The sequence below is a fragment of the Meles meles genome, chromosome 14, assembly GCF_922984935.1.
Source record: "Meles meles chromosome 14, mMelMel3.1 paternal haplotype, whole genome shotgun sequence".
Classification (NCBI taxonomy): Eukaryota; Metazoa; Chordata; class Mammalia; order Carnivora; family Mustelidae; genus Meles; species Meles meles.
Window position 1 is genome coordinate 8,334,053 of NC_060079.1, and position 23,842 is coordinate 8,357,894.

The 23,842-nt window shown below is 41.4% G+C and overlaps 1 protein-coding gene across 5 annotated transcripts in view; it reads right to left on the reverse strand.

The window, feature by feature from the left end:
- Positions 1-12,687, reverse strand: part of RNF6 (ring finger protein 6) — a 29,485-nt gene extending 16,798 nt beyond the window's left edge. Inside the window, exons 1-5 of one of the 5 annotated variants that reach the window (XR_006814929.1) lie at positions 12,398-12,687; positions 11,645-11,727; positions 9,466-9,676; positions 8,501-8,596; positions 5,829-5,947 (exon numbers count right to left, since the gene is read on the reverse strand). Coding sequence is in view for 4 of the 5 variants with exons in the window: in XM_045978391.1 (XP_045834347.1) it covers positions 4,185-5,947; positions 8,501-8,596; positions 9,466-9,658 (2,052 nt within the window). In the remaining variant the exon portion in view is untranslated. Of the gene's footprint in view, positions 1-3,113; positions 5,948-8,500; positions 8,597-9,465; positions 9,677-11,644; positions 11,728-12,019; positions 12,151-12,179; positions 12,356-12,397 lie in introns of those variants that run through there. The other 4 variants (XM_045978391.1, XM_045978392.1, XM_045978393.1 and 1 more) reach the window with 4 other exon arrangements.
- Positions 12,688-23,842: the final 11,155 nt, after the last annotated feature.

A 23,842-nucleotide genomic window follows, 5' to 3' on the forward strand; every position in this document is an offset into this window, starting at 1 on the left:
CAACACTACAGCACTTCTTGAACCAAGTGCATCAAAGTGCTAAGATCAAAGCTGGTCACTAGCATCTCCTCAAACCTTTGAGCCCCCACCACGCATACCCACCCACAGCACCAGCAGGGAAATTCTCTCTGGATGTCTTTCTGAAAGTGGCCCTAATTCAGGATCGGGGCCAGCCAGATTGGCTGATGAACCAACTTACTTTATTCAGATAAGGAAGTCAACAAAGAGATGCTTACAAGACCGGATATTCCTATCATTTATCCTACGAAGTTTGTTAGCAAGATGTGTGTACATTCTCTACCAGTAATCAATGACACTTCTTCCCATCTTTTTAGTTTGATCTTTATTCCAGTTCACTCTAACAGGTAGATAGAAGTTACATTTATCATTTATCCCAAAAGCTGGATGGTAAGGGATCACAATTAAACCTGATCAATCCAAACTAATGGAAGAATGGACACCATCCAGGGAAGCAGAACATGTAAGAGTGGCTAAATTGTGTCACTTCACAATACGGAAGCTGTATATGAAGTTGGATTATTTCCCACTGGGGAGAATGTAACAATTTTTTGCAATTGCACAGAAGACAGTTTGAATACGGTTAAGTAGGGGCATTTTTTCGGTCAAATGTGTAAGAAGGAAGGGCACATATATACTCGGCAACCAAGAGCTTTCTTGGTCTTCAAATGAGACAGTTATACAACAGAGGAAAAATACGTATCTCAAGGGCAGATATGTTCAGGGCCTAATACTTCCATAGTAACCAAAAAGAACTTATGACCTGCCTGTGGAGACTGAGGAAACAGTCACCACTAACACTTGCAGTCATGTCTTCTGGAACATCAAACATTTGGCCTTCCCAGTGATGGGAGGCTCTGGCTTGCTGGGAAATCACCTTCTGTATTAACAGATAAACCAGCTCTGACTTCCAATGTTACACAGGGTTGAGGAAAGGACCCCAAATGAGCTTCCTGCCACTGCAAGGGGAATAATTACTCTCTTTATGTGGAGCACTATTTCGACACAATCCCTTGCTCCTCTGGCCAGACATTATTCAAATGGAGAGGCGCAGAAGATTAGAAATTCATCAGAAATTCTTGTCTTTGAGTAATACTCGTGAAAAAGCCTCAGACTCAGCTTATTAGCTATGATCCTTAACACAGGGTCTTCAGATGGCTCGTTCATTTCTTTTCTGGATCCATCCTTACAACACAGATTCTGCTTTATAACTTTCAGGAGCAGCCCCTCTCATCATTTGTGAGACAGAAAGAATGTATTTGCATATGGACATTAATCACAAAGATGTGCTATATTAGAAAAATATCTTTACGAAGGAATCAATTTGACTGAAATCTTCTCAAATCATTTCTGCTTTTCCAGAATGAACTGAGTGGGAAAAACACAAGCTTTGGAGGCAAATGGGCCTGTGATTGATTGTAAACTCTGCCACTTACTATGTTAAGTGGCAGTAATACTTCAAGGGGATCTTAGGAAGCTTATAAATTCATTTTAAATACTGAAAGGAAAATAACCACAGAATGAATAAGAGACAGTCAAGTACAGGTCAATGCTAGTTGAAATGATACAAATCTAGGATAAAAGAGGGAAAGCAGCTGGGAAGCTGACAGTTTTGAAATAGGAGTTTGCAAGACAACCGCACTATGAAAAACAAGCTCTAAGGACGAGGCATGGAATGTAATATTCAAATGAAGAGTTTCAAACTATTTGTTCCTTTCTATATTGGAACCATAAGGGGTACAATCACTGCTAAATAGAAGCTATAAATAAAAAGGCTTTGTATTTGTCATCAGCCCGTTTACTGGGAAATGAATGAAAATATTAAATACACTTCTTTGTTCCCAACTAGAATACCAATTTACAAAATATATTAAGCTTTCCTGCCATTTTCAGGGAATTTTCCATATAATAGAGGATCTGGTTCTATTTCAAATGCCTATTTGAAATCTCTTTACATGCTGGTCCTACCATGTCTTGCAAAGGACAAGTCAAAGAATCGACGTGTTTCTACATTTTCCTTCTTTATTCCTACTTTTTTTTCCATTTCCCCCTCTTTTGTTCTCCTCTTGATTTTCTTAACTGATCAAACCAGGGGAGGCAGAACTTCCTGAAGAATATTCCATATATAAATAAATGGATTTAGTCTCTTGTCATACTGGGAACAAATGGTAACACTCAAATGAGATACATGAATAAGGCTGCATTCAAGATAAATGTCTAAATTGGCATAGCTTGTAACACCTCTCCCTCTTCTATTCGGGTGATTTTCCGTCTGTGAATGTATCACTCTCCCACTTCTTCATACTGAACAAGAAACCAAATAATGTCCTTCTCCCTCAACATTTTTACTTCTCTTTCCAGTTTCATTGCCATCGCCCTGGATTAGAGAAAACTGAGGATGATAACTGATAATAAAATGATCATAATGGTTCCTTTATTTATTTTTTTTGCTCTCCCTTCCCCATTCCACTGTGTTCTGAACACTACACCACACCAACTTTCCTGAAACTTGAAAGAGGATCTTAGCATTCACCACAAAAATTCATCAAGAGATATCTAAAGTCTGTAAGGTAAAGTTAAATTCCTTAGTCTGGTATTTAAAACCTTCAAACGTCCCAGTCCCATGTCCTATAACTGAACTATAGAAACCACTTACTCCAGACCAAGTCATGAGTCTAAAACCGTTCACTTCAGGTGTTAAATGCAGTTCTTAAAAATTCCTGGGTATGCATCTCACATGATGAACTGAACACAGTTACTAACCAGAAAGTAAAACTAAATCTTAAGATACATGTAAGTCTCACAGAATCTGGTCCTGAAGTATTTGTTCTTGTGATTTCGCCCAAGCAGTATCACCACAGGAAAACTGTGTCATATATTCATAAGCAAACACAGAAGTCATATAGTTCAGTAACTCATTTTATCAACTGATTTTCAGTTTCTAAGAGCAAATATCCTCTTGCCTACGAAGACAGGGACTTTGTCCTCAGCTAAATCCTCAACACCTGTAAAAGTGCCTGTACCTTGTAGGTGCAAAAAAATTTTGAGTAAATAAACCACAGGGGACCAACAGAAAAGAATAGTTCACATACAGCTTTAGTTTTAATATTTATTGGTAGAAATAGATCTTTAATGCATACTTTATGTGTTTATATAAATTCTACATTCTCTCTTTTGTATTATTTGGAGTTTTTTGGCCTCCAAGTGAACTTAACATATTATCGATGCATTTGATTCTTCATAGACATTTTTTTTTAGATTTTAAAAGTAAATTTAAGAAACCATGCATATTGTATACCTTACTTAATACCCAAAGAATTGTCTGCACGTTCAAAAAAGTCACAAAAAGGCTGAACTCAAGTTAAATAATCTATATGTACTAAAACGTCCATGTTCCATTTCTGAGTAAAGAAATACTTTTTCAGTATTACATATTGCTTGCTGTCTAGTAAGTAAGATTGTCAGAGACGCTTCAGTAAATTATCTCTATTTTTAAATATCTTAATCTACTTCCTCCCAGAGATGATCCTGTAAATGTTAAACATTGTGCCATATGCAGTAATAGCCCAAAAGCTTAAATAAGAACCAAACTGTAGTTTTTAGACTGAATAGTTTAACCTTAAAATTATATCTATATATACATATATGATATGCTGCATATCAAACTTAACATTTCAAATAACTTAAATATATTTAGCAAACATTCAGCCAAACACTCTTTCATGAAAAGATACTGTCCTTAGAACAAAAAGTGAATGAAAGGCTTATTTAGACACCAATGTCTGCACATGGTACTAAGCCTATGGAACATGAAAGTCCAAGTAATGTCTGCTGTGCTATCAAGAAAAGGAAGATTGACTTTTAACCTACTGAATTGTGCAGATACAAAAGTGCTTAGCATGACAAAATTACCAAAATAAAAACATTTTAAAGATTATTTGGTTCTAGCAATCTTAACTATTCTGTACTTATGAATAATTTAACATTTGTCACTTTAAGTTTTATATAAATTTTTTTTTAACAAGTTAAAAAAGCACACAAAAAATAGTTCAAACTATAATAATCTGTTCTTTTTCATCCTGGTTAGCTCATCACAAATGATTCAACAAAAGAGCGCTTAAATACTCAGCTCTACTAAAATGTACTATTTGAATAGACCCAACACTTCACCCATCGTTTGCTATGCTGGACCCTAAAACAGGCTGCCGACAGATGGGGCAAGTGCAATTCTCTGAGAGCCATCGGTCAATACAATGAATGTGAAATTCGTGCATGCAAGGTAATTGCCTGAGCTTGTTTCCAGTTACATAGTCACTGATACACACACTACAGATTTTACCTAGTTCACTATCGATACTGTTATGCTCATAGTTCCGGGTGGAAAGATTGTCGATCTGCTCTTTGGTTAAACCACGTATGTGATCATCATCATCACCTTCATTCAATAAAAAGAAGTGAGCAAGGCGAAGGATAGGGAGTGTTCCAGTTTCAACTAAGTTATTTGAATTTCGTGACTGCCTGCCACCTCGATTATCACTGCTTGGGGCAGGAGGCTGGGTGGTCTGGTTTTCACCATGCACTGCAGTGCTGTCTTCTCGGGCCCGCCTGTTCGGGGAGGCACCTTCACTGTGCTGGCTGATGCCATTAGCTGCACCTACGTTACTCAGATCTGAGTGCCTCTCTGGTAAGTGCTGACCATGTCTCTGAATCTCTGACTCAGATTCGGCCTCCATTAAAGAACTCAATTCTCCAAATCCAGTCATGATCTGCCTTAAAATTGACCGAAGAGCCACCGACGACGGTTCAACAAGCTCATTCTCAGAAATCCTACGAAGAGGAACAGTGATAGTACTAACATAGGTCTGAATACCTGACCGCTCTAAACGGGAGATAGTTCGGCGAAAGCCCCCACTGTTGCTTTCGATAGTGACTGTATTTTCTGCCAGCCCTACCCTAGATCGAGTCCTGCTTGCAATACTATCCCGATCGCGGTTTTCTCCTGGACGAATCCTTCTCACTTGGAGGTCCAGTGTGATTGTTGGATGTCGTCGTGCAGCAGTTGAGGATCTGCTGGATTCTTCTCCTTCTTCTACTGTTATTCTTGACACAAGTCTTGAGTTAGAGAATGGAGCATAAGCTGTACCTCGACGTTCCCTATCTTGCTCTAAAAAGACACGTGTTATACCTCTCCTCCTAACAGACCTTCTAGAGTTTTGCTGTAAAGGTCTACTTTCCCTCTGTGAATTACGATAAACAGTGCCACTTTGTCTCTGAATTGGTGAACGGCTTCGACTACTGAAAGTAGACCGTAATCTTATTGGCTCTAATCTTTGGTTTGTATTCCTCACTGTAACGTTAGTTCTAGCCCCATTTTCCCAAACATGTGCCGCTCCAAACCGCTGCCCCTCCCTTTGCCTGAGTTCACTACCACCCGACTGGTTTGTGTGACCACTGAAATTAGTGCGTGGAGCACTAGTTCTCGGAACACCAACTGCTCCCCCAATTCCATTTCTTAATCTTTCCAATGTTGAGGAAGATCCTTCCACTGAATTCTGACCCCTTGAACCAAGCCTAGTCCTTGGGATGTTAGAACTACTACCATTAGAATTCATCAAGGTTTGGCTTCTTGTTCGCCTAGCCACAGGACTAGCTGATCTTTGTTGCCTACTTGTAGAATGATCTCTGCTAATGTCTGAAAATGGAATGCCTGTATGATCTTCACCATGAATTTCAATTCCTCTATTCTCATGATTTATGTGTATTTCCAGACTAAACCGAAACTCTCCACTGTTTGGGTTTGTTCGACTCACAGCTCTCCAAGTTTGGTTCCCATTTTGTCCACTTCGAGTTGCATTTCCTGTGCGTCGAAAGGTGTTCAACCATTCTAGCAGAGAATCTTCATTTGAATTTTCTCTAGGGACTTCTGACTCTGGAAAGCAAACCAAATCAACTTTAAGATGAATTCCTAAAATCTATGCTCTTCTATTGAAAGCTTACAAGATAAAGTTTTAAATTAAGTTATATTTAAGAGCATCTGTGTATATTTTAATGTATTAATAATGGCAAAAAACTAAACTTTCTCAAAGGAAGTTGTATACTTCAAGTACAATATATTCTTATATAGTATAAAAATATAAATACTGTTTATGCAAAGCCCTGAAAAAATCCTCACTCTTACTTTCTCTGTGTCTGTTACAGGCAAATATTAAGGAAAGTGAGAAACAGATCCCATACCAAAATCATACATTTAAAATGCTTTATTCATACGGTAAAAATCAATAAAATGTAGTGGCAAAACTTATATATAATTCACCTTGAATTTGTGGAATCCTTCTGGTAAAGGTAACTCAGTATTTTTGCAATTACATATTTTTGTAAACTTAGGAATTTTATCCTATTTCTCAGGAACTGCCAAAAATTTGTATCTCAAGAAATATGGCTTTCTGAATGCAATATTAGAACTACATTATGTCTTTATGTGAAGCTGGAAAACTTTAGACATGTTAAAGACTGAATCCTTATCTGTAAATTGGAGATAATAAAAGTATAAATGTCACAGGGTTATCATGAGAATAAAATAAGATACTGCATATAAAAGGATTAATATAATACCTGGCACAGAAACTGTTGGCCACTACCTATAACATATTTTCTGTTCATTACATAGAATGTAAGCTCCGTGAAGATAAAGGGTTTTGTCTTATTTTATTTACCGTTAAATCCCCAACCTCTACAACAGTATCTGGTACAAATCAGACTTCCATTATTGTTCAATGAATCAGTTTAGAAGTAAATGTGTCCCTCATAAGCTTTTTTGACTACAATTCTGCTACTATGGGAAGCTTCTTCTCCATTTTTAACCAGTGGATCAGGTAAAGGGCAAAACTCAACAAAAAGCATTCTAATGCACAGGAACTATACAGACTTTAACCTTAACATTTATTCTACACAAAAATGGCTGTTAAATGAGATTGATTTCATTTCATTACTACAATCTCTTATAAAAACTTTTTTTATATGTTAAAGCTATTAATAGGCTTCTGGTGTCAATAAAAATAAACAGCAACTTTAGCCATATCTAAAGATATTAAAACATAATAAAAGAGTAGGTGTTACCAGCTACAACAATATAGTACAACTCTCATATCTGCATATACAGAAGAAAAAAGGTTAATATCCAAGTTCCATTTTAATTTGGAAAGAAACAGGAGTAAAAGGCAGGTAAAAGCATTCTAAAGGATACTTCCTTCTTTAACTACTAGAATATAGTGACGATGTGTATATGTAAAGAGTTCACTAATTACCTAACAAAACCTGTCCTGCCCTTCTCCATTGTAAATGCACTGTAATGGTCACGTGAACAGCCTGGCAGATGGGTGGGGCCATGTAACTCTCACAATGGAATCAGAGTGCAAGTGATAAGCTCACTTTCAAGCTGGTGCCCTGGCCTCCTTCTGGAACCTAGATGAGTAGAACCTAGATGCTGCTGTGACTTAGCTTGATCATACAAACAATACTCTGGAGCAGCAATGTCCAATGAAACTTTCTGCAGTAGTGGAGATATTCTACATCTGTGTTGTCTAATACAGAAGTCTCTAACCATGTGCAGTGACTATTGAGCACCTGAATAAGGCTAATAGGAGTGAAGAAGTGAATTTTAAAATTATTATTTAAAATTATTTTGTACTTAATTTACATTTAAATGGTCACATGTGGCCAGTAGCTCCAGCACTCGATAGCACAGTTGTAGAACTACTGGGCTGGCTGGCTGGCTTCTAGGAGGATAATGGAGTAAAGTTTCCCTATCTTCCCTGAACGGTTAACATGAAAGATAAATTTCTATCTTACTGAATCATTACATTTTTGAGTTTTAATAGTCTTTGCCCTAATACAATAATCTTAATATAGTATGTGAAACTACCAAAAAAAAAAAAAAAAGGTGAAACTATACCAATAATAAATACCTCTGGGGAAGGAAATAGAACTGGTAAGAGCTATATTAAGTTGGCTTTACTTTTAATTCTGTATACTTCTCTTTAGTTTGGATTTTCTTAAAAACTTCTTATGACTTAGTGTTTTTTCAGTAAAATGACAAAACAAAAACAGTAAAAACAATACAGCAGGTCTCCTCACTCAGTCTTTCTGTATCGCTCAGTACAAAATTTTAGAAGTGAAGTTTAGTTCCATTACTTTAAAAAAAGTAGTGTGTACATTCTAGGATTAAAAAGAACTATGCTGGTAATTAACTTAATTGTATACTATGAGCTCCCTAACGGCAAATCTATGTATAAAAATGGTTTTGTATTCAACTCACCTATACTGCCTAACTACGCTGCTTTGAATATAATGGGTAAATGCTATCTGAATTATCACATTAAAACTGGAAAACATTAAAAACAAACATATCATACAAGATCCAGTAAGTACAAATTCACATTTGCTCCAATCAAACCTGCTCCCAATGGAAAGGAGTCCACAATACCTCTGGTATTTGTCCCATTTCTCAAGTCAGGCTGAGATGCCAGTTGTTCCTTGACTCCATCTAACCTCTGTTGTAGTTCTTCTGATGTTATTTCTCCTAAAAGAATAAAAAATTGCTCACTGAAAGTAAATATTTTAACTACTGTTTTATGAGAACTCATGAAGGGTAACACTAATCTTCAGCAATCTGTAGAAGACATTCTATTATTTTCATGTTCTGTTAAACTAAAGACAGTTAAAAATATTTAATTGACACAAGTATATATCATTGTGGTTGTGTCTCTTTTATGTTTTATTAAAATAAAAATATAAGACTTAATTTGAATAATTTAAAAGGTCCTCTCAATTGATACACTAAGGAATCTATAAGCTCTGATTAATAGATTTTTGTCTGAGATAAAAAGAAATTTAAAAGGCTGGATTTCTAGAGAACTTTGAAACTGTATTTGAATTTTACCTCAGTAGCTCACTATATGGGTTATCAATATATGATGTGCAAATATGCAATATACAAATGTATACTGTACAAACATTCAAGTTTTAATTAGTTCATTTGTGAAAAGAATTTGTATAAAATTCACGAGGCACACTGGACTTTTGGAATATGAATTCAGCTAAATAAGTAAATTTTAATACCTCAAAAGAGTTAGAATTGGGTTCTAAGTAATATTTTATTTGTACAAATATTACTTAACAGAGAAACGGGGCCATATATGTAAATATTTGACACTATTATGTACATTAAGCTATTTGTTAGCTTGGCATTTGTGTAACAGTGCTCCACGTCCAAGATTCATACTTAATTATCAAATAGAGAAGTAAGACAGTGATTTTCTATTTTGTTATATTTAATAAAAATAGTGCATTGTATTTTGGGAGAGGGAAGCAGGGGAAAAAAACCCTCCTTATTTTGAAACTCCTCTTATAATGATAGAAAAGGTGTCTCCTCTTTCACCCATCTCTTACCAGGGGTGCCTAAAAGATTGTGGTCTCTCATTAGCCTATAATCTTCATCACTGAGTTCATTAATAAACTGATAATAGGCTTCTTCTCTGTGGAGACGCTCTTGCTGCCATCTTCTCTCATTTTCACGATGATTATGGTCCTGAGATGAGGTTTCTTCACTACCATCATGCGATCTAGATCTAGAGGTATTCATACTGAGATTCCTGGCTTTCTGTTCAAACAATATATATTAGATTCAAGCTGTTAGTCATGGACTACACATGGCTTCATGTTTTTAACTTATATCTCTTTATTTTCATTTTTAAATTTCATTCTCCAGTCATATTTCACATGCCAAATTTTGCACTGAATAACTCACATATAAAATTTAAAAAAGAGCTTAGGAGACAGACTACAGCTGGACCTACTTCTTTGCTCAAAGCCATTGTTTACGTCAGACTAGATTTGGTTTCATCACTCATTTCTAATTCCTGAATACCAAAGTGATTATACCACTTTTTCTTTTTTTTTTTTTAAACCTCTTGCACTCTCTGGTAAAGCTGATCTAAAAGCCCTCCCTGATGTTTCAAATATCTGGGTACTTCATGTTAGCATATAAATTTTAAGCTGAACTATGCACTTTAAGCATAATTTTAAATTATGTTCTTTACTTAATAAACAAAGAGCTATTGGGAGGCTATGGTTTACATTTGCTTTCAGCAAAGGTATTCTTCCCAAAATAAAACCCATATTTGTAATATTACCCTCCATTGTACGTTGTTGAGGTAAAAATAATTCAGCCTACTCTATCTACTGAACAGACTTGGGGTTAATCTCTTCTTAAACCTAACAGGAAACAGTACTCAATGCATGGCTTTGAGGACTGTGACTGTACAGCAGAGTACTCTGTGTCTCCCCATAGCAAACCTCATCCGTCGGTCTGGAATAGTTAGTCCCTGAGGTTTCGGAGTACCAGTGAAACTTCCTGGCCTTGCCTAGGCAAACCTCATTTTTGGATTATACTTCAACATCATTTCTTAGAGACTTATTTTTAAACTGTATAGAAATCAATGGAGAAAATTACTTGTTTCATAAATATTTCAGAATTTCTTATGTATTTAGGGAGTCAACAGTTCTCACTTGGAAAGGCACCAACTTACTTGAGGAAATTTTTTTAATTTAAATTCAATTAATTAACATATAATGTACTATTATTTTCAGAGGTAGAGTTCAGTAATTCATCAGTGTTAGATAACACCCAGTGCTCATTATATCACGTGTCCTCCTTAATGTCCATCACTCAGTTACCCCACTCCCACACCCACCCCCATTCAGCAACCCTCAGTTTGTTTCTCTCCATTAAGGGTCTCTTAATGGTTTGTCCTCCTCTCTGATTTTGTCTTGTTTTATCTTTTCCCCTCTTCCCCTATGATCCTGTTTTGTTTCTTAGATTCCACATATGAGGGAGATCATATAATTGTCTCTCTCTGACTGACGTATTTTGCTTAGCACATAATACCCTCTAGTTCCACTTGAGGAAAATTTTAAAAGTACAGATGCCCAGACTTTATCTCTAATCCCAAATCAGAGTTTTCCAAGGTAGGGCCCAGGTCTATCGTTAAGAGCTAATTTGGGTGTTCTGTGGATGAACTACACTATTCCTTGACAACTTCTGGATGTCAATAAAGGGTGTCTGTAACACAGCACATGACTTCACGGCGGCTGGGGAATCAAATAGCTAGGTGACCAGCGAGGCAATTGTTGCAACTCTGACTCAGTGTTTAAGCAACCTACTTTAAATACAAAGTAAATTAGTCTACCAGTCTAAACTACGTATGAGTAAGCAACTATCCAATTTCACTTCCATTCTAACATTAGGTTACACATTCGAGGATTTTATTACAGGGATTATTACAGTTTTTTAAAGGAAAGATCTAGTAGCACTACCCAATCAAACACCAATTAACATTATTCAAAACTCAAGATGTCCTTCCATTTTCAGAACAAGCAGGACGAGGCCATCATTAGCACGGAGCACATTTGGCAGGTACAGCAGTAATACGATTTTTTGTACTAAACAATCAAAGAAATTGAAAGCTATTATCAAATCAAGCTACCCTACTATTATTCAAAACTTTAAGAGCTTCTTCTCAAAGGTAATTTTCTTATACAATTAACCACAATTAAACAAAGCGAGTACCTTATTTTCCTTTCAACATGCTTTTAATATAGGCAATGGCATCCATCCTTCAATTGTTTGTGCTTTTTTTGAGAGCTGCCCATCTGAAGCAGTAAGAGAATGGAATTATTCAATAAACTGTCTCTTTGAAGGGCAGGAATGGCTAGCAAAGTCAAAGCTCTGCTGCAAAGTCAAAGCAAAATCTTCAGTGGATTGGGTTAGACACTCCCCGAGAAAATTAGATCCCCACACAATTAGGTCATTAAAACCTCCCGCAAGGCCCTTTTCTCCCACAACAGAAACTAGGCCTTCCCTCCTACACTGTCACGGCTCCTGGGATTACAACTCCCCCTCTCCGAGGCCTGCCTTCCTACCCTGCTCCCATTCAGGTGTTACCAGGGTTAGGGCTCTCCAGTTTACTTCTGAACCTTCACTTTCTTGCCACCCCCGCCCTCCGTCCCGCTACTGGTTCCTTCCCTGGCCGTTGCGACCGAAGCTCGCGCCGGGGTACGGTTCGCACCACAATAAACAAACCGGGCTCAAGGGCCCAACCAACCTCTTCCCAACCGAGCCTCAAGTAACGCTTCCCTTAGCGACCTGGATTCCCACAGGGAGGCAGGTGACAGACGGCGCATCTGAGCCAATCACCCGTTAGAGGGGCGCATTAAGAGAGCAGTTAACCAATCGGAAAAGAGATGGGGGCCAAGGAGGGCTGGCTTTCCTCAGCGTCTCCCGGAAGTAGTGGCCGAGCCTGGAGCCTCACCCACAACTCACCTCGTCCGGAGCTGGGGCGTCTTCCTATTCCCCGAGAGAAAGTCTGTGGCGGGTGGCGCGCCTCTGGGGTCCTGGAAGGCTGTGACCCACGGGCGAGAGGAGCTAGCCTCCGGAGGCCGCTGCGCCCTTTAACCGTTGACTGAAGGGAGAAGCCGGAAGCCCGTGCTGCCGCACTCCGTGCTGGAATCGTCCAGCTGGCGGGGCGGCTCCGGAGGAGGGACGAAGGCCCCGGCCCTCCTTTCCTCACTGCCAGGTGCCCCCTCGGACGAGCGGAGACGCCGCACCGCCGGCTGGACGCTCGCGGGTGCGACTGAAAATTGAGTCCGGAGGGATCCTACGGTGCTAGCGTTCCGCGTTCCGTCCCGTCAGTGCTCGCGGCCAGGGTGGTAGTCCCAGGGCCTCCACGAGGAGCGCCAAGTACCGGGCCGCTCAGCGCTCCTGCAGCTGCACAGTTCCGGGGACACAGCCTGCTCTCCACCCCTGGGAAGCAGTAGCACCCACTCTGCTCTTTGTTGTGGCCTGTTTGCCGAGCCTGGCTATGGAGTGCCGCCGAACAGCCGTCTGCCCCTCTCTCTCTGCTGCCTGGGTACCACGTTAACTAATCAACCAGACTCTTGCCTTTATTGCTCACGGGCACCTGCAAACTACAAATCCCAATCATTCTAAAGTGCTTTCGTTTGTGTTTCTTCACTTTTCCTCTAGGAATGCTCTTGGAAACTCCCCGCTTTCATGTCTCTAGTTTTATTGCTGGGATGTGACACTTAACCACATGAATTAAGCCCTTGAGTGGGGCTCAGCCCAATCTGGTGTAGGCTCCTTTCCTGACAGCCCTGCCATCCAGAAGACTTCATCATTGCACAGTGCTCACACTTATTCTTCATTCGTTCGTTCATTAACTCATTCATTCATTCCTGCCTTGGTTTTTGAAGACCTAGTCTATCACCACCATTAAGCGACCGCCTGGGTAGAAGAGGTAGTCTTAAGCGTGGACTTAAGTAGGGGTAAATAGACAAGTTAAAAAAAAATTCATATCGTTATAGCTGCTTAAAATGGCCCTTTGGGATATCTCTCCTGCGTAGCTCTATAGACTGATCTTTTCTTGAACTACTTTAAGTTCTTCAACAATCGTATGGGAACTCCTAAGCAATCCCCAACCCCACTTCTACCTAGTTTCCTTTATCTCCCAAGACCCTGCTCATTCCTCATCTTCAAGGAACTTTTTCTGACATCTCTGAAGTGACACCCTCACTCCACCCTCCAGCCCAACATTCACACATAAAACTACGCAGCTGTCCCTTTGGGGACTCCCAGAGCATCCTCTGTATAACTCTAGCATGAAGTAAATATTCATTTACTTGACAAATATGGGGTGCCATATGTACTAAGTGCTAGTGATAACAGCAGAGGATAAAACAAACAAGGTCCTTGCCCTCCTTTTTAATGGAAAAAAGACAGCCACTGAGCCAAGTGCTCGCAATGATTTTCTGTTAATTTATGTATCTCCTCCATCTAAGACTCTAAAATCCATAAATTTGAACAAATAGTTTTATTCATTTTTATAGTTCTAGAATTTAGCGCAGCTCCAGACACTTTGTCCTCAGCTTACCACATGGAGGAGCAGAGAAAAATGCAAACTTTCTGCAAACAGGATTAATGCATGTTAGTACAATGACCTCAGAAATTGTGAGTACAAATCAGAGAGAGCCACAGGTAAGCTATCTAAATCTCAAGCAGAAATCACTTGAAATATCTACACGAGTTTTTTAAAGAGCATACTGGTCCAAGTGCAAATACCTTTAAATATTAAACTGAAAGACTAAAGTGTTATATATCCTATTAAACTGTATATACAGATTAAACTGTATATATCCTAAGAGTCAAAAAATGTAAAATCCAATCAAGTGATTTTAGCTGGTGGGAAGCTGCAGATTTTTGTGAGTGAATGAATAATGTATATAACTTGAATCCAACATTCTGCTTCAGTTTTTATAGCCCAAGACAAAGTGACTGTAAAGGAGGGTGAGATATGGTAATTGTGAGGGACAAATCATCCTGGACATCTGTATTCCAGGTTTCATAACCTGCCCAAATCTCTATTCTAATGAGTCTGAGTTAACTGGAATGACATTTGACCTTTTTAGTGCGTATACATCTTTTAGCTCCAGGACTTTTTTTTTTTAAGGGTTTTTTTTTTTTAAGATTTTATTTATTTGAGGGGCGCCTGGGTGGCTCAGGTGGTTAAAGCCTCTGCCTTTCGCTCAGGTCATGATCCTGGGGTCCTGGGATCGAGCCCCGCATCGGGCTCTCTGCTCGGCAGGGAGCCTGCTTCCTCCTCTCTCTCTCTCTCTGCCTGCCTCTCTCCCTACTTGTGATCTCTATCTGTCAAGTAAGTAAAATAAAAAATATCTTAAAAAAAAAAAAGATTTTATTTATTTGACAGACAGAGATCACAAGTAGGCAGAGAGGCAGGCAGAGAGAGAGAGGAAGAGAAGCGGGTCTCCGGCTGAGCAGAGAGCCCGATGTGGGGCTCGATCCCAGGACCCTGGGACCATGACCTGAGCCGAAAGCAGAGGCTTTAACCCACTGAGCCACCCAGGTGCCCCAGCTCCAGGACTTTTAACAATTAAGAATAAAAAGGTGTAAGATGCCCAGGTGGCTCAGTCAGTTAAGTTTCTGCCTTTGGCTCAGATCATGATCCCAGAAGCCTGCGATTGAGTCCAATCAGGTTCCTTTCTCAGCAGGGAGTCTGCTTCTCCTTCTGCCTGCTGCTCCCCCTGCTTGTGCTCTCTTGCTCCATCTCTTTCTCTCTCACACAAATAAATAAATAAAATCTTTTTTAAAAAAAGAATAAAAAGGTGTTAAGAGAATTTAAACCATGACATTAAAATGACCCTCTGTATATTTGATGTTCTTATCATCTTTAAATGATTTGGCATCTTACAATGGCAGCCTTAATTAAAATGTAAAATGCAAAATGAATAGTTGCTTTAGACATCCATATCGGTTGAAATCTTACTGAGTTTGTAGACAGTATGGGAACAACTAAGAGAAGTTCAGGTTCATTGTATGAATTTTTACAATTAATTTTAATGTTATTATTTAAAGATTCATTGAAGTCATCAAATCCAACACTTGAGGTACTTATGGAAGGAACATCTCTTACAGAACGGACCGAAGAGGAGAGCTACCCCCCCTTGGGTTGCCTGTAGAAGTCCTGAGTCAAGAAGCTACGGCATCAGCTGCTGCCGTAGAATGATCTAGAAGCCAACATCCAAAAACATCTGCCACCACATCCATTAGTTGTCTCTTAACACCATCAAAGCTGGGGATTGGATGCTGAATCCTACTGCAGAAAATCCTCCCTTCTTTATAACCTTGCTTAGCATCAGAGAAACAGCCCCAAGTGGATAGAAATATGGCCTCTGCTTTGGCTCCATTTCCCACATCTTGGTGAATACGTTTTAACTGGCAGAATCTAATTTGCATTAGAACTATAGTTGCAGAAAAGTCTGGGTAAGGTCACTTTTAATATGCCAGCCTTTGTACGAGATGGCACACTAGAGGAAGGAAAGAATGGAGGTTGAGTGAGGAAATCCAAAGTATCTAAGACTAGTCTTAGATACTTTAGATACTTTAGTCACCTACCCAGTTAGGCCAGAGATTGTGTCTTGGGTCAGGTTCTCTAGAAACAGAGCCTGAGACAAGGATTCTTGTTCAAGTGATTTATTAGTGAAGTGCTCTCCAGAGAAGGCAAGTGAAGGAAACAGGATTGGCCGGGACGACAAAGAAATAAGAAGGAACTTCAGCTGATCCCACAAAATTCATCAGCAAGAAGACCAATGTTTTTTGTGTCCCCATGCCATTGGATGAGGTTTGCAGGGGCAGAAGGACAATTCTCTAGGGAAGGTGGCATCCTGAATTGTTATCCAACATTCAGAGCAGCTGAAATGTAGATGAAATAACTTATAAAGTGCAACTGGACAGAGCACACACAGAACTCACTCTAGTCTGCTCTTTGTAATGCATAGATCACTTACTTGACTCCATCCAAGCACAATTTTTCCAGAATTCTCATTAGTCACAATTTGTGGGAAATTTTACAAGAGGAGGGTAATGGGACAAACCATGGTCCCTACTGCTGCAGTTGATCTCACGGCCACAACTATTAGCCATTATCTCCCCCCTCCACCCCCCCTTCCAGATTCCCCTCCACTTGGGCTATCACTTCTGTTAGCATAGGTGGTTTGACCGATGGATTAACCCAGGCACCCCTCCCTAAGGGGTTTCATACCCTGGTTATCATGTTCTTATCAGGCTGCAGTTGCTGTACTTATCTGTTTATAGTTACAACCAGGCTTGGGAATACCAAGAAATGCCCCCAGTGGACTTCCTGAGTGCTAAGCACATTCCTCTCCATCTCCGTTATGGAGCAGTGTCCCCAACTCCTGATGATTTGTCAGTCTTCCAGCATTAGGAGCCCCAAGTGATCAGGGAGCAACCACGGCTTTAAGTTTAGAGGGATTCTTGCAGGAGGATGCCTCCCATGTCTGAACTCCAGGCTGGCAGGGCCCAAGGTTGTAGAAGGGAAACACAAAGTCTCCAAATGGACCCCTGGGAGTGATGGCAAGCAGGCCACTCCTACTTCTATCCCTGGATCTCTGGCCCCATAAGTTCTACCTACTATGGACACCAACACATATTATGGCCACTGCTTTAGGAAGTAAAGGTTTAGGTAGCAGCCTCATGGGCTCATTTTGAACCCGGAGCCTCAGCTGTGTCTTCACCAGCCATAGGTGTGCTCCATCCATCGGACAGCTCCCTCACGGTGGGTGTGGTCTGTGTTATGACCAGTGGAGCCTTGGGTCGAGTGCCCGCCACAAACCCTCTTGCTGTAAAGTGAGTCCCTAGGCTGGAGTCAGCATTATGTGAGATCCCATGTCAGAATATCAGACTTCGGGGCGCCTGGGTGGCTCAGTGGATTAGCCGCTGCCTTCGGCTCAGGTCATGATCTCAGGGTCCTGGGATCGAGCCCCGCATCGGGCTCTCTGCTCCGCAGGGAGCCTGCTTCCTCCTCTCTCTCTGCCTGCCTCTCTGCCTACTTGTGATCTCTCTCTCTCTCTCTGTCAAATAAATGAATAAAATCTAAAAAAAAAAAAAAAAGAATATCAGACTTCGATCGGAGGCTGTATTATGGGAGAACCTGTGTCAGAGTCCTTGGATAGTGGTGCTGTGGGCAGAAAAAGCAGACCCGTTCTTGGAATACAGGTCAAATCCAGTCACGATGACATAGTACTCTGCATCAGGAGGGCCTGATGTGTCAACTTGCCACCCAGCCACTGGCTGACCTCCTTAAAAGCTCAACATCGGTCTCCGCTGCTGATAGTCAAATATTTAGTAGTAGCAGTAGTTATGCTGAATTGGAGAGAGAATACAAGTTGTTGGGTCCGTGCATCCCTCCATCTCCGCCACCATGGCTGTTCCCTCCATTAGCCTGCTGTAGGAGAACTTGAGTGGCCAGTGACACAGGCTGACTGACACCTGCCAGCCTAGTCATCCTACCTGCTGGTTGGTTAGTGGCCTTTTCAGCAGTGGACACTCTCTAGTGGGCATTAGGTGTCATAAAATGTCTTCCCGTCCTGTCGCTCCCATAGATCCAGCCACCTGTCTCTTCTCCGACCTTCCCCCATTCTTCTTCTTCCAACTCCTGACCAGTAAGCTGAGCTAACATTTGTCACTATAGAGTACACCCTTCCGCTGGCCCCTTCTGTCTCCAAATGAAGTTGATGACTAAATACTCCACCAACTGGGAAGATTCCCCTTCACCACTCTCTTTCAGAACCACCTCCGAGCAGGGCTAAATCACAGGAGCAGATATTTTCAGCTTATCGCCATGCAAAGGTGACCCATCCATGAACCAAGCTTAGGTTTTTCCTTCTGTGTCAGCTGGTCACAGACACCCGCCCCCACCTGGCTCCCCACCACCCGTCCTGAGGCCACGGCTATGGCTTGAGGGAGAAGCCTTGGTACAACTGTGCTTCGTGACATTGGCGGGGGGTTCCAGCCACCTGTTATGCAGCTCACTTGTGCTCTCTGGACCTGCTTGACCCTAACCCCAGATGTATGAAATAGCGTTATAGCACATTGCTGCTACAACCATCTGACCACCCTCTGACCCAGTAAGTCTGGCAGAACCCAACTTAGGATCACTTGGTGTCTCATGGGCACTTGGTGTCCCAGGTTAGATGCTTAGTTTCTGCCAGAGCCCAGCAGCATGACAGGGGCTGCTTTTCAAATGCTGAATAGTTCCGTGCTGCAGATGCCATGGCCTTGCTCCAGAACCCCGGGGCTTATACTGTGATTTGCTTATTGGGGCTTGCCAGGAGCACCAAACGGCATTTTCCTCTGCAACAGACACCTCTAGCACCACAGGGTCTGCTGACTCAAATGGCCCCAGTGGGACGGCTGCTTGGGCCATCGGATGTACCTACTGTAGAACCCTTTATTGCCCTGGACCTTACTAAGTCATATATATATATATATATATATATATATATATGTCACTTATATAATATATATAATATAATATAATATAATATATATCCCCAAGTGCAATGAATATGTTACCTCCCAAACCCAAAGAGAACTCTGAGCACTATGCTGTCCTCCCAGCAGCAAGAACGCACAGTCCAATAACTTTCCTTATACTTTAGAAATGTTCTAACATGCCCAGACCACTGGGTCCCTAAAACCTTGACTGACGTGGCAGGCCCCTCACCCTTAGTAGGCTTTATCTCCCACCTTCTGTGGCAAGGATGGATTACCAAGAAATGCAGAGTACTTGCCATTTCTTGCTTCTAAATTGTAATTAACATATCAATGTTTCATCAGTGTAGCAGATCAACATAATGTTCTTCTGGATGTCCAGGTTGTCCGGGTCCCTTTGAACTCTATTATGCCAGAGAGCGGGATAATTAACATTGCCCTGGGGGCAAGGGTCTACTGTGTTCATGCTGCGTGGATGCCAGCTGCCTCTGATCCTTCTTCCTGGTGAGTTCAGAAAAGAACATATCTACAGATTAATAGTGGAATGTGTGTACCAAGGCTGTATTTAATAGACTCTAGTAAAGTTATATATTTTATTTTTTTTAAGATTTAATTTATTTATTTGACAGTCAGAAATCACAAGTAGGCAGAGAGGCAGGCAGAGAGAGAGGGAGAAGAAGGCTCCCCGCTGAGCAGGGAGCCTGATGTGGGGCTCAATCCCAGGACCCTGAGATCATAACCTGAGCTGAAGGCAGAGGCTTTAACCCACTGAGCCACCCAGGCACCCCAAGTTATATATTTTTAAAAAGCAGCAACAGTGGGGCCAACACTTGTCTAAGTTTGTGGTACTCCACTGTCCTATGTCATGACCCATCAAATTTTGCCAAGGTCAGATTCACAAATTAAATAGCACTATGACAAGGAGCAACATATCCTCATTTTTCAAGGCTTCCTGGATGGTACTCACCTCTGTCATCGTCCCTGGCCTGCAGTACAGTTTTTTACTTACTATCTTGGTGGAAGAGGGGTGGTTTTAGGGACTACTTCTAGGTTTCCTACCATAGTAGCTCAAGGAACCAACGTGAGGTTTCTGCCAACATCTGAGCATTCTAATTCTGATCCTACATTTGGGAACCCGGGAAATAACTGAGGCCATGGAATCAGTGGACCCACTTTAGGTGGACCCGCAATCAGAACTCCAGTTATTACCTGACTCCCTGTTGGTCCTTCCTTGTAAGAATGCAACTTCCCTTTCCGTGGGTTGGCTCTACATCTGAGAAATGACTCCAGTCTGGAAACTGCATGAGATCATGACTTTCCACTGCGGAGCCTGATCTCAACCTTCTGCTAGCCTATTATTAATTAGGGGTCATATTCTATTTACATAGTTTTAGTACTTTTCTTCCTGACTGCCCATCTCTTATGCTCCTACAAGCACTCTGTGGAGTCCTCTCCATGAATCCTCAAAGGTCAGGCCCCTCGGCTGACGTTCTGACTTGGCCACCCATTACAGGACTTAAGAGGTTCTAACGTTTAAGTGCTTCTGATGGCGAAGTGCTGTCATCTGCCTCTGCTGTTTGGAATTCTTTAATGCCCTTGCTACCAGGAAGCCCAGTTCTGTAACGCCATCTCTTATTATCAGCCTCAGCCTACAGGGAACGGGCTCTCAATGATGCTGGTAGCCCTTTTACTTGGGAATTTCTTATTGCCTTAGTTTTCCCTGGAAAAGCTTGAGAAAAATAATCAGCTGGTGGGCTTTCTGATCTTCTGCAGTAGATCCGTTCTATCATGGTGTGATGGACTATTTGTGTGCCTCCAAAATTCATATGTTGAAATCAAAACCCCCTTGTGGGAGTATTAGCAGGTGGGACCTTTGGATGACGATTAGATCGCAAGGGTGGAGCCTTTATGAATGGGATTAGCACCCTAACAAGAAAAGGCTAGAGAGCTAGTTCACCATCTTTCTGCCATGTGTAAGATACAAGAAGTCAGCATTCTGCAACCCACGAGAAGATCCTTACTAGAACCTGACTGTGCCAGCACCCTGATCTCAGACTTCCAGCCTCCAGAACTGTAAGAAATACGTATCTGTTGTTTATAAAACACCCAATCTATGGCATTTTGCTATAGCTGCCAAGCTGACCAAGACACACATCCGCTTCTCTGAGCCTTTTTAAAAAATATTTTATTTATTTTTTTGACAGAGACAGAGAGAGAGATCACAAGTAGGCAGACAGGCAGGCAGGCAGAGAGAGAGTGGGGGAAGCAGGCTCCCTGAGATCATGACCTGAGCCAAAGGTAGAGGCTTAACCTACTGAGCCACCCAGGTGCCCCTTCTCTGAGCCTTTTGCTCTCTTCCTCCACAGCCTGTCATGGCAATTCTGGCATTTCTACTGCATTTAACGTAAGCCACGGTTTCTTCCAAGCTTCCAAGAGCCATTCAGCAGCATAACAGAAACATTCTCGAGGGGCTTTACCGGGAATTAAATCCTGTTTCAAGGGGGAAATGCCCCCATACTGACACATTCTCCTTTCTCCAGCTTTTTGGCCTACCTGCCTTGCTTCAACACAATCATGGGCCCCTCCCAGATGTTTTCTCCCTGTTGTTCCTGATGAAAAATTATTTAGGTCCAATTACTCTTTAGTTTATAACCCCTCTCTGCTTATAGCACAACAAACATGTCCCTAATTGAATCACAGTGAAATGAGTCCCCAAGTTTTTGGTCTGGTATCCAGAAGTGGGTGCTGGGAAATCTTTGCCTTCATCTGAGATTCCTGCTCAGCGAAGGAAGGAAGGTAGGAGACAGAACCTTCCTAGCAAGAGGCGAGGACCACTTTGGCAGGCCCATTAGTTCAGGGGAGGGTGGGGGTTCACATGCTGTGTCTACCCAGCAATGCCATCTGCGTATCTCAGGGTCCCATGCCCTCCCTCTCCGAGCAGATCTGCCTTGACTGAGTATTGAGCTTTCTCCACAGTTCTGCTGCTCCTGCAAGTTAGACCTAGACAGATCTGCTGTCAGGAATGCCCTCTGACTCTCACAGTTCACTTTTAATTCATTATTAAGGGTCTTGAGCCTGCCATTTTCTCTCCTCGGTACATCGGTGGTGGCCAGCGTAGCCATCCAATTTCACCGCCCTTATAATAACTGCTCCCTCCATACCTCTTGAATGCCAGACAACCAGCCAGGCCATTTTCTTCCACCTGCAAAACACACCAGCTTCCCACAGGGCAAAACCTCAGCCGCTGCACTGTTTCATGTACCAGGACTGCCCAAACTCCACCAAGTTTTGTGAATTTTCCACTGGCCATTCCCGCAGCAGGTGACGCAGCTCCAAAAGGTCATCCTTGCTTGCCGGGATTCCTCCAAAGAGCAACTATCTTAGGTTGGATTCCCCAGAAACGGAGCAGGATCAGTGATTTATTGATGGAGTGTTCTTCGGGAAAACCTTTCACTAGCGAGGGAAGACAGACCGGAAAGGGAGCAAAGTTGAGCAATGATGGGCTAATGCCTAGCCTAGCTCGATTCTTTTATTTGGGAAAAATCAATCTTGTCTCTCTCTGCCAAGCTAACTCTTTAAGGACTCAGGAGCTCTGACATCTCCCTCAGAAGATTCGCTAACCCTTTGACCTTGGTTATGTTTTCCTTCTCTGTGATCTTATATAGGAACCCATAGTAACCAGTGTCTTTCACTTATCACATAATTAATTGTCTTCCAACTTGTTTGAGGAAGAGAAAAGAGAAGAATTTTCCAAAACACCTGTGGTATTCCACTCTCTGAGGATCTTAATATGCCTTAATTGGGATATTACATGGGAAAATTGGGATATAATATGGGAAATCCACAAGTCTAGTATGCAATTAGGACTAAGGAGACTGAACTAGACTATGATGTGCATGGAGCAGGCTTCTGGTCCTATTCCTCTTGATATTTCCAGGGTCTACCTCAGTATCTGTGGAAGCCATACAATAATGTTGAATAGATGAATGAATGATTAAAAAATTAGAGCAATAAGTGCAATTTCTTCCCTACTCTTGACGCAAACTATTAAATCACATTTATAAATAAAGTTGACCTAAGCAAACTTTCCATTCCTGTGATCACAAATATCTCCAGAAGAGGTAAAGTTACCAAATTCTACTCAGACTTAGAAAAAGATAGTTCTGGTAAATGAGTGGAAGATTAAAGCATATCTATTTTGCTGGAAGAGGCAAGAGAACAGGGATGGACAAGTTCATAAGAAGATAAGGTCAGTGGGAAAGGAAATAAACCTTTAGGAATACCCTCCATGTTCCAGACAACATGCCAGCTGCTTTCAAAGCAGCCAGAAGGGCACGGCATATACAATAGGAGCTCAGTAAATATTGTCACAGGAATAATGGGGTGGGATGGAGCAGAGGGTGGACGGGAGGGGGAATGACTCCTGTGTAAGAAATAGTCCACACATGCCCTGTTGAGAACTGTCTTTTTAAAATATGAAGGGAACCCCTGGGTGGCTTAGTCGGTTGAGAAACAGACTTGACTTTTGGTGCAGGTCATGATCTAAGGGCTGTGAGATCAAGCCCTAAGGCAAGCTCTGAGCTCAGCAGGGAGTCTGTTCAAAATTCTCTCAGTCCCTCTGCACCTCCCTCCCTCTTTAAAATAAGTAAGTCTTTAAAATATGAAGGGCATTATATCTGGAAAGAACTACAGTGAACTGGCCTGGGAATGAGGAGAATAGGAGATAAGAACTTAAATCTGGAAGTGCTGGAAATTCATTTCAATAAGTATTGTTTATGATTTAGAACACATATTCTAGAGAAAGCATGCATATAATTCCCAGCCTAGTCCCCAAATTCACATGCAATCTGTAGTGGATCTAAATTATTAATTGTCCAAATATGGGTTTTACTTCCTGTGATC